Below are 14,659 nucleotides of genomic sequence, written 5' to 3'. Positions count from 1 at the left end.
CTTTTTTCACAATATTTCTAATTTCTGCCATATATTTATTTCCCACCTTTGTTGTGACTCTTTCGTGTCCAGCTGCCCAACCCTGCAGCTAACTAGCCCTTTTCCATAATTTAGGGGTATGTTTAGATTTCTGGTCACAATATTCTCTTAGCAATCTAACATTTAACAGCTTGCTTACCTGGTCAGCTCTTTTTGTCTGGACTACGACTGTGCCTTTCTTCAGTCTCTTAATAGATTTCAGTGACCCTGCAAGTTCCTCTTAAAATTTCATTGCTGTAGAAGGGTGGCAGTTACTCAAATATTTATGCCTCTATTTTAATAACGTTAAAGAGAAGCATTGCATTATTTACTGCAGGTTGTGGTCTATCAGTAACTTTCTTAACCATAGTCTCTAAGACTGGCAGACTAGCCACACAAGGTTTGTTTGGGGTGTATTCACTTTTCACTGGAGCTATCGAGAGTTTGTGGCTATTGAAGGATCTGTTAGCATCACATGAACAGCTACGGAACTAAAGATCCCCACAGATAGAGTCTAACTTATTTGGCTAAGCCTTATTTTACTGGCATGAGGCACATGCCCCAAGAGGTTACCTGATAATCTGTCCTTCACATCAACTACCATCCACCCAACTGACATATAGCACACATTGAGGTTAAGGTGGTTTTTTAAATAGATGTTTGCACAATCCCCACAATCCAGGAGGTTAACAGAAGACCCCAGTCCTTATAACATACAACAGGGGCGTCCAACCTGGGGTCCGCATGCAGCGCAAAGTAAGTATCGATATCGATCCAGAAGTACGCATCTATCACACAACAACGTAAAAAAAAAAAAAATCATTTATATAAAGCTATGATAAAATTAATATTTTCAATGTGAAACGCCTGCCACATGGTACTATTCTCTCCCTATGGGGGGAAAAAAAACGAGAGGAGTGAGGAAAGATCAGCAGGCATGTTGGCATAGGGTTGCAAACAAAGGTTGTAAGAGACTCCTGTGATAGGACGCACATATTGGAAACTGTTGGGTGGAGGGTGTGGGGACAGTATGTTACTGTAGGTTGAGGCCAGGATAGTTATGGGAGCTGAGAATGTATTGTAAGGATAACTCCTGTCTGCACAGTTCACAAAAGCTGGTGGTGGAGGGGAGGATTCAGATGGCTCAGTAGTGAAACAGCCATTGAAATCAAGTGTTATCTTCAGCTGCATGTTGTGTCACAGGTTGGTCTACTATGCTCTTGACCACAGTTTGGCAGTGGCTGTTTATCATGGTAGACAGTTGGTTGGTGGTAGTCATACCAATGTAAAAAGCTGTGCAACTATTGCAGCAGAGCTGGTAAATGACATGGCTGCTTTCACAGATGGCCCAGTCCCTCCTGGGGTAAGATAAACCTGTGACAGGACTGGAATAGGAAGTGCTGGGTGGGTGGATTGGGCAGGTCTTGCACCTGGGTCTTCCACAGTGATATCTTTGTGGCAAGGGATGGGGATTGGGAGTGTCATAGGGATGGAATAGGATGGTGCGGATTTTGGGTGGGTGATGGAACACCACTTTGGAGGGGGAGGGGGGGGGGCAATCTCAGGTAGAATGTCCCCCATTTCAGGGCATGATGCTAGGTAATCAAAGCCCTGGCAAAGGATGTGGTTCACTTGTTGCAGTCCAGGATGGTACTGGTTGATGAAGGGGGCACAGGAGATATTTTTGCAGACTAAGTCTGGGGGATAGTGTCTGCCTGTGAAGGCCTTGGTGAGACCCTCAGCATTCTGGGCAAGGGGGTTCTTGTCACTGCAGATATGCCTTCCCTGGATAGCTAGCCTGTATGGGAGGAATTTTTTGGTGTGGAAATGATAACAGCTGTCCGAATGTAGGTATTGTTGGTGGTTGGTGGGTTTACTGTGGACAGAGGTGCTGATGGAGCTGTCAGAGAGGAGGAGGTCAACATCTAGGAAGGTGGCACACTAGGTTGAAGAGGACCACCATCAATGGACCTGAAATAGGCTAGGGGTTTGGCATTTTGGAAGGCTAGGAAGGTCTCTTCTAGATGGCCCATAAACAGGTTGGCATTGGAGGGTGCCGTGCAGGTCCCCCTGGCTGTGCGACAGTCTTGTTTGTATACCTTCCCTTCAGAGAAGATGTAGGTGTGGGTTAGGATAAAGTTAGTGAGGTGTATGAGGAATGAGATAATGGGTTTGAAGTCTGAAGGACTTGGGAAAGTTAGTGTTCAATAGCAGTAAGACTATGGGCATGAGGGATGCTGATATATAGGGAGGTGACATCAACAGTGATGAATAGGGATCCAGGAGGTAAAGGGGTGGAGATGATGGAAAGTCAGTGAAGGAACTGGTTGGTGTCTTTGATCTGGAAGGCTAGATTACAGGAAATTAGTTGGTGTTGGTCAATGAGGGCCTGAGAGCCGAAGTTCTATCAGTGGGGGCACAATAACCAGCCACAACGGGGCATCCAGGATTGTTGGGTTTGCAGATTTTGGGGAGCATGTAGAAAGTGGATGTGCTGGGTATGGTGGTATGAACTGGGAGAGGCAGGGTTCAATATTGGAATTAGGTTCACTTTGGTTGGAAGGACTGGCAACAAAGAAGTATTTCCACTCCAGGGATTGGGGGAAGGCCAGTAGGACTTTGATAAGTCCAGCATGATTAAATTTGTGTGTGGGGCTAAAGGTGAGGTCTTTGGGTAGGACAGAAACTTTTGTTGTGGAGCTGAAGGTTTTGGAGGAAAGGTTAACAACAGTGTTATGGGAATACTTGGGTTCTCAGCTAAAAGCCAAGTCCGTGTGTGCTCATCATTTGGCATGACACATAATGCACATATTGCTTACTGAACACCAGTTATGTGAGAAATGTTAGCCTGTCACGAGGACAGGTAAAACTGGAATTTATATATCGCAAATAATGTGAAACATATATAATCAGTAAAAAATAAAGAAAACCAATTTGAATCTGAACTACAATCTTTAAATAACACAGTAATGTGCATCACAAAAAGGGAGTGTAAAGTGACAGAAAGAAAATATGTAATGTTAACTGCACATGAAAAGGTAGACTGTAGGTGAAAGGCTTCCTTCAACAGCATAGGATTATTATTTCATGCAAGAAATGAAATGTAGTTAAAAGTGAGATATGTTTGTAAGTGCTGATAATAACTTTGATATATAATGCACTGAACTAAAGGCTAGATCACTACTCAACAAACAGGAGAGGCACTGAGCATGGATATGCAAATGAAAGTATATGCAGTGTCTCAGAAAGTCAACTTATGTAAGAACAAACTGACTGAGAAGGCCTGCATGACCTGGCCTTCCTTCATATGCTTCCCAAACCTATGTCTCTTTCCTCCCTGGTGAAGGAACTAATCGTTCTGAAAGATAGGAAAAGTATTCTTCTATTTCTAATGCGTCTATTGGCATCGCAGAAATTTTGCCTCCTGAAGGTAAATAATGATAAGCCATTCTGTTACCTTATAAAGTTTTTTTCCCTACATGCTTTCATCTTTTGATAAAATTCAAACTGTGGTTTGAATCTTACAGCAAACAAGCACAACAAGCAAAAACAAAAGCTTATTATAGAACTGGTTCAATGCATTAAAGTTAGATTATCTCACAAACAGTTATTTTTAATTGTAGTGATGACATCATGTGACTGATGTTCAATTTATTCTTTATTAGGTTATCAATTCAATCAGTTAATAACAGTCAATGACACAAGCAAAACAAAAAATGAAATGGCAAAGAATAATGAGAAACTGTTAGCGTAAAATACCGCTGAACAGTAAATGTCACAGCTATAGTTCTAATCAGTTGGCATTCATTTTCTTTTTGGAAGAAACTTAGATATGTGCAGAATGTGACCACATGCACAAATTAATTTGTGATGTGAATGTAAAATGAAAACTGGCATTCTACAGATCGGAATGTGGAATGTCAGATCCCTTAATCAGACAGGTAGATTAGAAAATTTAAAATGGGTAGGTTAAAGTTAGATATATAGAGGGAATTAGTGGAGTTTGGTGGCAGGAGTTCTGAATACAAAATCAAATAGGGGTAATGCAGGAGGTGGTTTAATAATGATTAAAAAATTGGTGCACAGATAAGCTACTATAAAAAGCATAGTGAACACGTTATTGTGGCCAAGATAGACATGAAGCCCACACCTACCACAGTAGTACAAGTTTATATGTCAACTAGGTCCACAGATAATCAAGAGATAGAAGAAATGTGTGATGCAACTAAAGAAATTATTCAGAGAGTTAAGGGAGACGTAAATTTAATAGTCGTGGGGGACTGGAATTCGATAGTAGGGAAAGGGAGAGAAGGAAAAGTAGCATGCGAGTATGGACTGGGGTAAGGAATGAAAGAGGAAGCCACCTGGTAGAATTTTGAACAGAGCATAACTTAATCATAGCTAACACTTGGTTTAAGAATCATGAAAGCAGGTTGCACACGTGGAAGAGGTCTGGAGACACTGGAAGGTTTCAGACAGAGATTTAGGAGCCAGGTTTTAAATTGTAAGACATTTCCAGGAGCAGATGTGGACTCTGACAACAACTGATTGGTTATGAACTGTACATTAAAACTGAAGAAACTGCAAAAAGGTAGGAAATGAAACAGATGAGGCCTGGATAAACTGAAAGGACCAGATGTTGTAGAGAGTTTCAGAGAGAGCATTAGGGAATGATAGACAAATACAGGGGAAAGAAATACAGTAGAAGAAAAATGGGTAGCTTTGAGAGATGAAATAAGGAAGTTCACAGAGGATCAAGTAGGAAAAAGGACGAGGGCTAGTAGAAGTCATTGGGAAACAGAAGAGATGCTGAATTTAATTGATGAAAGAAGAAAATATAAAAATGCAGTACATGAAGCAGGCAAAAAGGAATACAAATGTCTCAAAAATGGGATTGACAGGAAGTGCAAAACTGCTAAGCAAAGATAACTAGAGGAGAAATGTAAAGAGATAGAGGCATATCTCTCTAGGGGTAAGATAAATACTGCCTACAGGAAAATTAAAGAGACCTTTGGAGAAAAGAGAACCACTTACATGAATATCAAGAGCTCAGATGGAAAACCAGTCCTAAGCAAAGATGGGAAATCAGAAAGACAGAAGGAGTACATAGAGGGTCTACACAAGGGCAATGTATTTGATGGCGATATTATGGAAATGGAAGAGGACATAGATGAAGATGAGATGGGAGATATGATAGTGCGTGAAGAATTTGACAGAGCACTGAAAGGCCTAAGTCTAAAAAAGGCTCCAAGAAGAGACAAAATTCCATTAGAGCTACTGATAGCATGACCAAACGCCACCATCTGGTGAGCAAGATGTATGAGACAGGTGAAATACCCTCAGACTTCGGAAGAATATAATAATTCCAATCCCAAAGAAAGCAGGTGTTGACAGGTATGAAAATTACTGAACTATCAGTTTAATACGTCATGGCTGCAAAATACTAACACGAATTCTTTACGGACAAATGGAAAAACTGGTAGAAGCCGAACTTGAGGAAGATCAGTCTGGATTCCGTAGAAATGTTGGAACATGCAAGGCAATACTGACACTATGACTTATCTTAGAAGACAGAGTAAGGAACGGCAAACTTATGTTTCTACCATGCGTAGACCTGGAGAAAGCTTTTGACAATGTTGACTGGAATAATCTCTTTAAAATGCTGAAGGTGGAAGGGGTAAAATACAGGGGAGCAAAAGTCTATTTACAATTTGTACAAATACCAGATGGCAGATATAAGAGTCGAAGGGCATGAATGGGAAGCAGTGGTTGGGAAGAGAGTGAGACAGGGTTGTAGCCTATCCCCAATGTTATTCAATCTGAATACTGAGTAAGCAGTAAAGCAAACAAAACAAAAATTTGGAGTATAATTAAAATGTACGGAGAAGAAATAAAAATGTTGCGATTTGCCGATGACACTGTAATTCTGTCAGAGACAGCAAAGGACCTGGAAGAGCAGTTGAATGGAATGGATAGTGTCTTGAAAGGAGGATATAAGATGAACATCAACCAAATCAAAACGAGGATAATGGAATGTAGTCGACTGAAGTCAGGTGATGCTGAGGGAATTAGATTAGGAAATGAGAAACTTAAAGTAGTAAATGAGTTTTGCTGTTTGCTTATTTGTGGAGCAAAATAAGCAATGATGGTCGAAGTAGAGAAGATATAAAATGCAGACTGGCAATGGCAAGGAAAGCATTTCTGATGAAGAGAAATTTGTTAACATCGTGTATAGACTTCAGTATCTACATCTACATCTACATCCATACTCCGCAAGCCACCTGACAGTGTGTGGCGGAGGGTACCTTCAGTACCTCTATCGGTTCTCCCTTCTATTCCAGTCTCGTATTGTACGTGGAAAGAAGGATTGTCGGTATGCCTCTGTGTGGGCTCTAATCTCTCTGATTTTATCCTCATGGTCTCTTCGCGAGATATACGTAGGAGGGAGCAATATACTGCTTGACTCTTCGGTGAAGGTATGTTCTCGAAACTTTGACAAAAGCCCGTACCGAGCTACTGAGCATCTCTCCTGCAGAGTCTTCCACTGGAGTTTATCTATCATCTCCGTAATGCTTTCGCGATTACTAAATGATCCTGTAACGAAGCGCGCTGCTCTCCGTTGGATCTTCTCTATGACTTGTATCAACCCTATCTGGTACGGATCCCACACTGCTGAGCAGTATTCAAACAGTGGGCGAACAAGCGTACTGCACCCTACTTCCTTTGTTTTCGGATTGCATTTCCTTAGGATTCTTCCAATGAATCTCAGTCTGGCATCTGCTTTACTGACGATCAACATTATATGATCATTCCATTTTAAATCACTCCTAACGCGTACTCCCAGATAATTTATGGTATTAACTGCTTCCAGTTGCTGACCTGCTATTTTGTAGCTAAATGATAAAGGATCTATCTTTCCGTGTATTCGCAGCACATTACACTTGTCTACATTGAGATTCAATTGCCATTCCCTGCACCATGCGTCAATTCGCTGCAGATCCTCCTGCATTTCAGTACAATTTTCCATTGTTACAACCTCTCGATACACCACAGCATCGTCTGCAAAAAGCCTCAGTGAACTTCCGATGTCATCCACCAGGTCATTTATGTATATTGTGAATAGCAACGGTCCTATGACACTCCCCTGCGGCACACCTGAAATCACTCTTACTTCGGAAGACTTCTCTCCATTGAGAATAACATACTGCGTCCTGTTATCTAGGAACTCCTCAATCCAATCACACAATTGGTCTGATAGTCCATATGCTCTTACTTTTTTCATTAAACGACAGTGGGGAACTGTATCGAACGCCTTGCGGAAGTCAAGAAACATGGCATCTACCTGTGAACCCGTGTCTATGGCCCTCTGAGTCTCGTGGACGAATAGCGCGAGCTGGGTTTCACATGACCGTCTTTTTCGAAACCCATGCTGATTCCTACAGAGTAGATTTCTAGTCTCCAGAGAAGTCATTATACTCGAACATAATACGTGTTCCAAAATTCTACAACTGATCAACGTTAGAGATATAGGTCTATAGTTCTGCACATCTGTTCGACGTCCCTTCTTGAAAACGGGGATGACCTGTGCCCTTTTCCAATCCTTTGGAACGCTACGCTCTTCTAGAGACCTACGGTACACTGCTGCAAGAAGGGGGGCAAGTTCCTTCGCGCACTCTGTGTAAAATTGAACTGGTATCCCATCAGGTCCAGAGGCCTTTCCTCTTTTGAGCGATTTTAATTGTTTCTCTATCCCTCTGTTGTCTATTTCGATATCTACCATTTTGTCATCTGTGCGACAATCTAGAGAAGGAACTACAGTGCAATCTTCCTCTGTGAAACAACTTTGGAAAAAGACATTTAGTATTTCGGCCTTTAGTCTGTCATCCTCTGTTTCAGTACCATTTTGGTCACAGAGTGTCTGGACATTTTGTTTTGATCCACCTACCGCTTTGACATAAGACCAAAATTTCTTAGGATTTTCTGCCAAGTCAGTATATAGAACTTTACTTTCAAATTCATTGAACGCCTCTCGCATAGCCCTCCTCACACTACATTTCGCTTCACATAATTTTTGTTTGTCTGCAAGGCTTTGGCTATGTTTATGTTTGCTGTGAAGTTCCCTTTGCTTCTGCAGCAGTTTTCTAACTCGGTTGTTGTACCACGGTGGCTCTTTTCCATCTCTTACGATCTTGCTTGGCACATACTCATCTAACGCATAATGTACGACGGGTTTGAACTTTGTCCACTGATCCTCAACACTATCTGTACTTGAGACGAAACTTTTGTGTTGAGCCAACAGGTACTCTGAAATCTGCTTTTTGTCACTTTTTCTAAACAGAAAAATCTTCCTACCCTGAAAAAAAAATTCCTATTTACGGCTGAAATCATCGATGCCGTAACCGCTTTATGATCGCTGATTCCCTGTTCTGCGTTAACTTTTTCAAATAGTTCGGGTCTGTTTGTCACCAGAAGGTCTAATATGTTATCGCCACGAGTCGGTTCTCTGTTTAACTGCTCAAGGTAGTTTTCAGATAAAGCACTTAAAAAAATTTCACTGGATTCTTTGTCCCTGCCACCCGTTATGAACGTTTGAGTCTCTCAGTCTATATCCGGCAAATTAAAATCTCCACCCAGAACTATAACATGGTGGGGAAATCTACTCGAAATATTTTCCAAATTATCCTTCAGGTGCTCAGCCAAAACAGCTGCTGAGCCAGGGGGCCTATAGAGACATCCAATTACCATGTCTGAGCCTGCTTTAACCGTGACCTTCACCCAAATCATTTCACATTTCGGATCTCCGTCAATTTCCTTCGATACTATTGCACTTCTTATCGCTATAAACACGCCTCCCCCTTCACTGTTCAGCCTGTCTCTGCGGTATACATTCCAATCTGAGTTTAGGATTTCATTACTGTTTACGTCTGGTTTCAGCCAACTTTCTGTCCCTAGTACTATATCGGCGTTGTGACCGTTTATTAATGAGAGCAGTTCTGGGACCTTTCTATAGACGCTCCTGCAGTTTACTATTAGCACATTAATATTGTTATTCCCTGTTGCATTTTGCCTACTCCTACCTTGCCGCGTCTCAGGAGGCGTCTTGTCGGGCCTAGGGAGGGGATTCTCTAACCTAAAAAACCCCCATGTGAACTCCACACGTACTCCGCTACCCTTGTAGCCGCTTCCGGCGTGTAGTGCACGCCTGACCTATTCAGGGGGACCCTACATTTCTCCACCCGATAGCGGAGGTCGAGAAATTTGCACCCCAGATCTCCGCAGAATCGTCTGAGCCTCTGGTTTAAGCCTTCCACTCAGCTCCAAACCAGAGGACCGCGATCGGTTCTGGGAACGATACTACAAATAGTTAGCTCTGATTCCACCCCGTGAGTGAGGCTTTCCGCCTTCACCAATTCCGCCAACCGCCTGTACGAACTGAGGATGACCTCTGAACCCAGACGGCAGGAGTCATTGGTGCCGACATGAGCAACAATTTGCAGTCGGGTGCACCCAGTGCTCTCTATCGCCGCCGGTAGGGCCTCCTCCACATCTCGGATGAGACCCCCCCGGCAAGCAGACAGAGTGAACACTGGCCTTCTTCCCCGACCTTCCCGCTATTTCCCTAAGGGGCTCCATCACCCGCCTAACGTTGGAGCTCCCAATAACTAATAAACCCCTCCCCCCGTGTGCCTGCTCGGACCTTGCTGAAGGAGCAGCCACATGTCCACTCACAGGCAGAGTGGGCGATGCCACATGGCCAGCCTCCACATTGACCCTCCGCCTCGTGCGCCGCGAACGCCGCTGAACCCGCCACTCCCCTTGGGGAGAGGGTGGCCCAACCGCGCCCGGTACCCGCGAAGATGTCTCGACAGCAGGGACAGTGTAACATGTAACACCCGGGGTGTACCGTGCGACGCACCAGACTCCCCACTGCCGCTACACTCCGAGGCAGCAGCCTGAAGACGGCTGACCGCGGCCATCAACACGCTCAGCTGTTCGCGAACAGTGGCCAGCTCCTCCTGCGTCCGTACACAGCAGTCACACATCCTATCCATCCTAAGGAATCAATTTACTGAAGTGAGTTAATCAACCTTTAACTAGACTGCTAATTCACTAAAGGCGGCTGTTTATTCACTAAACTGTGGTTGCTAGCCACTTCTTGCAGAAAACAATGAAAATAGCACCACCTGTCTCTGGACTGTATTGAAAACGAACACTAGCACTACTGGCACTATGGTAGACTAAAGGGACTCTCTCTGTGACTGTATTCAAAACAAACACGAAATCTATGGAACACTATTAATAGCACCCGACAATTAAAGCTTCCTAAAAGCAAATACATACGGAAGAAGAAGTGACAAGTAAGAAAAATACAGTTAATATTTAAATTAAGGTAGCTCACTGCACAGCAGACGTGAAGCAGTCTTTTCTAAAAGTATTTGTATGGAGTGTAGCCATGTATGGAAGTGAAACATGGACAATAAATAGTTTAGACAAGAGGAGAATAGAAGCTTTCAAAATGTGGTGCTACAGAAGAATGCTGAAGATTAGATGGGTAGATCATGTAACTAATGAGGTGGTGCTGAATAGAATTGGGGAGAAGAGGAAACTGTGGCACAATATGACTAAAAGAAGGGACCAGTTAGTAGGACACGTTCTGAGGCACCAAAGGATGACCAATTTAGCATTGGAGGGAATCGTGGAGGGTAAAATTCATAGAGGCAGATCAAAAGACGAATACATTAAGTAGGTTCAGAAGTATGTAGGTTGCATTAGTTATTTGGAGATGATAAAGCTTGCACAGGATAGAGTAGCATGGAGAGCTGCATCAAACCAGTCTCTGGACTGAAGACCGTAACACCACCACATGCAAAATGACTTGTTCTACATCATGATCAATTGTGTAAAATTATCCATGGAACATGAAACTGACATATTGTGCTGAACCCATTCAGTAGCTATTTAGTTACAACTGTTACACCAGCACGTAAGTTTAGGCCTCAAGTCAACCACTATTACAATACATGACCTGTTATATTTAGTTCATTTGTCAATTCATTTTTAATACACATGGTTGACAAAGATACAGACTGTCAACATAGAAATTACTTCTTGAGATATGTATGTCCACTATTGTACATTGGGTTAAAGTGCTGGTTGATGCGTACATGTGACGAAATTTAAATGTGGTCACTCAGAAACTGAAACCGGCCAAAAGTAGATGGGAATAAGTTTAAAATTTTGACAAAATGCTTATTGCCCCAGTGAAACAAACCATGGTTTCTACCATCAAGAAATTCTGTCATCCTTACATTTTCGAATTGTGTATTTAACCAATACCACACGTCCCCAAAAGGGGCATTAAAAAGAACCATACTGTAATTGCACTAAGCTTTTATAAAACTGAAACATAATGAAATTTTTAAGTTTCGCAAGTATACTTACAGCTAAACACTGCTCGACATTCCCTTTTATTTTATGTTGTTATAATCACCAAATGACTTTCCGGTTATGAACTACATACACGAAAGTGGGTATATGAAAATATAGAAAGCAGAGGAATTAATGTTTGTGTACAATATTTATTACTGATTTTAAACAGACTGTAAAGTAATTCTACAATGAATACTACCACTTGGGCCTACCCCATATTAATAAAAGGTAGACAGTATCAGTGCCAACATTCACATAACAGTCAATGGAATGATATGAGCAATCAAAAATGCTGTCACGTGACCTTGTACAGTTATTATTCACCATCTTTAAGCTAACAAAATTACACTGATATGGAACAGGTTCAGGAAATAGACATCACTAATTCTACCTGTATCTTTCACTCAACTTGACAGGTCAAGCTGCAGCATCAAGTTGTGATGCCAACACATTAGGATGATAGTTACAAAAAGAGGAACAACACTTCAACTTAATGGAAAGAAAAACCAGCCACTGATTCACACACAGTACACAATTTACACCAGTAATCATTTTTTTTTTCAGCATTAAAAAAAAAAAAAAAAAATTAGATATACACAGGTTCTTTCAGATGGCAAATTACACGTATCTGTAAAATCTCCCAGGGTTATTAGCATGAAGTTTAAAGTACTTCTTCAGAGTTATAAAGAAAGCTGAGACAATACAAATACAGCGTGAACAAAGTATGCATAAAAAATTATTGGCAACACAATCCAACAATTAAGTGTGGCTATTTCACTTGATTTACCAAGGCAACACTATCAGCAGTGCAATTAATACAGCATCTTACTTAATATAGTGAACTGTTAACTTAAAAAGCAATAACAGCACTTTTAATCTTTCTTTTTCTGGTTCAAATCACTTTTACTCGCAGTTGCTTTACTTTCATCCTCTTCTGCCTCACTGTATCCCTTACATGCGTACATCAATATGATAATGTTTGTTACTATAACAGCTGCAAGAACTGACCACACTGTGTTCTGAAATCCATCAATATGAAACTGAGTCCTCAGTGTATACTTTGTACCATTGTAAGCAATGAATGGCAATGTGAACATTGCAAGGCTATAAATAACAAAAGAGGCCAGCACTCTTGCAGAATCAGCAAATGACGTATTCTCCACAGGTGGGCTGAATGAGACACCCTCACCTTCAGTGGGTTCCTTGCCTTCCATGATAAATTTAATCAAATCTGAAATAAAAGAGAAACAAAATTACAAATAAAAAAGCACTGTTACCTCTTCTACTTTCTTGTTCCTTAGACAGAAACTCTTCATAGCATGGTTCTGCCTTGACCAATTCGTCTTTGTACGAAATTACAGTCTCTACAGGTTTGCTGTTCCCAGGAAGTTGTCTTTTTCCCCACAGGAGTTCAGAGATGAGAATTCGTGCCAGGGACGGGTCCAATCTTTCTTCTTTAAGAAGTATTTCGCTCTTTTCAATTACATAGTCCAGCACTTTTGAATGACGAAGTGCTTCTACTACTAAGGCATACAGCGCCTTAATGTTCTGCAAAACGAGAAAGAATTGACTGCAGGTATTCATTGTCTTTGAAACTTTATTTCTGAACTTTTGGTGGCAAAAAATGTACTATGTACACAAAAATATACTGATTATTTATGGAGATGGCCCATTATTTTAAAACTGATACAAAATCTAAACAGTGGCCTATAACAACGGAATTCATGCGCACTTACTCTGTAACAAAGACTTTTAGTTCGTCAGGTTATGAAATCGGCCAAAAACATGGCCCACAAAATCTGCAATTACTTTCGTCATAAAGAAGTTAGTTTACAGGATGGAGGCTATCACCCAGTATTTAAAAAAGTTACTAGACAAAAATACATGAAAAATTTCGAAAAGTACCAGGTCTGCTTAAGTCGACGAAAATCACGCTAATACGCTGTACCATAACATGACAGTGAAACTGCCAGTTGAAGAATTTGAAACTCTCTTAATGGGCATCAGTTGGTGTAAGTCCTGTATAATCCGCGGAGAAAAACAATGTAAAAAATTATAACCACGTAGTGAGTGTTAGGTAGCATAAGTAGTAGGCATAGCAACACATATTTGTGAAGCAATGAGAAAATTCATCAGAGTTCATAATATCATAACTTCTCCACACGGAAAATGAACTTAAATATTTCCAGGTACATGAAGCTATAAACATTACAAAAGGTGTCACAATAACAAACTGCGTTAAGAGTATAATACGATATCCCTATAGCTAATCATGCACACTTGCGATCGTAATAAAACTCACATAAAAGCGTTGGTTGTAAACAAGCGTCTTCAAATTTCCACCAGCAATTACTTCCTTCAATATTTTAGCCGCTACTTTATACGTCCTCGGAACTTTCACTGAATGTGACTTCTTCTCTGACATATCCTCCCACAACTTTGTCACACCACCTGATCGCCATCGGCAATGTTTACAAAACCAAACACATGGTTCAAAGCTAATACGAAAGTGTCTCCACTCTTCAGTATGTTTACCAAGGATGTTAGGTTATTTATTTAGCACCACACGAGGGAAACTGAGACGAATTCAGACGCATACTTTTTTTAATATCAGTTGCAAAGGAAATGCTAAACAAGTCAAATCGAAAGATCATTTATTGCAATGCGTATCTGTAATTATAACAGTGTCCGCTACAGTCACACTAAGGGCAATTCACACAGGCTGTCACGTCACGTCAAAACATTCCACAATGCATTTTAAATGGCCGCATTCGCACGAGCCAACGTCAGATCGTCAGGCCAAGTCACGTCAAGGTTCCTTGGGAAGAAAGTTTTGACGGCGGTGTCGCCTGCCAGCATCAGAAGTTAACCGATTTTCGCCGCGCTCACTCACTTTATAGTCGTGGATTTTGTACATTATGCCTTCTTAATCTTTATTTTACTACTGCGCTTTGTTTTTGTAGCAAACTGCAAATGTTCCATTTTGCCACAGATTCGATGTACTGATCGTGTGAGAGCTCGTACTGACGTATTGTCGGTATCAGAAATATTGAAGATCAGTACTGATGGCCCTCAAAATGTTTGAAGGCCATCAGCTGACAGAGCTTCATGATGCAGCAACGCAGCATTAGTGTGCACAGTCTACGTTTTCGAATCGCCTTCGTGCGTATCATACCTCAGCTTCAATTTTCCAAGTAACCTGTTATCACAA

The 14,659-nt window shown here is 41.4% G+C and overlaps 1 protein-coding gene across 1 annotated transcript in view; it reads right to left on the bottom strand.

Annotated features, from left to right (window-relative positions):
• The window catches only part of LOC126252077 (28S rRNA (cytosine-C(5))-methyltransferase), an 87,151-nt gene extending 73,199 nt beyond the window's left edge, over positions 1-13,952 (bottom strand). Inside the window, exons 1-2 of the mRNA XM_049952929.1 lie at positions 13,751-13,952; positions 12,726-12,996 (exon numbers count right to left, since the gene is read on the bottom strand). Of these exons, the coding sequence (XP_049808886.1) occupies positions 12,726-12,996; positions 13,751-13,873 (394 nt within the window). The 5' untranslated portion in view covers positions 13,874-13,952. The remainder of the gene's footprint in view (positions 1-12,725; positions 12,997-13,750) is intronic.
• Positions 13,953-14,659: the final 707 nt, after the last annotated feature.

This window comes from Schistocerca nitens, chromosome 4 (assembly GCF_023898315.1).
Source record: "Schistocerca nitens isolate TAMUIC-IGC-003100 chromosome 4, iqSchNite1.1, whole genome shotgun sequence".
Lineage (NCBI taxonomy): Eukaryota > Metazoa > Arthropoda > Insecta > Orthoptera > Acrididae > Schistocerca > Schistocerca nitens.
Note: the sequence above shows the minus strand (reverse complement) of the source record. Positions and strands in the feature narration are given on the sequence as shown.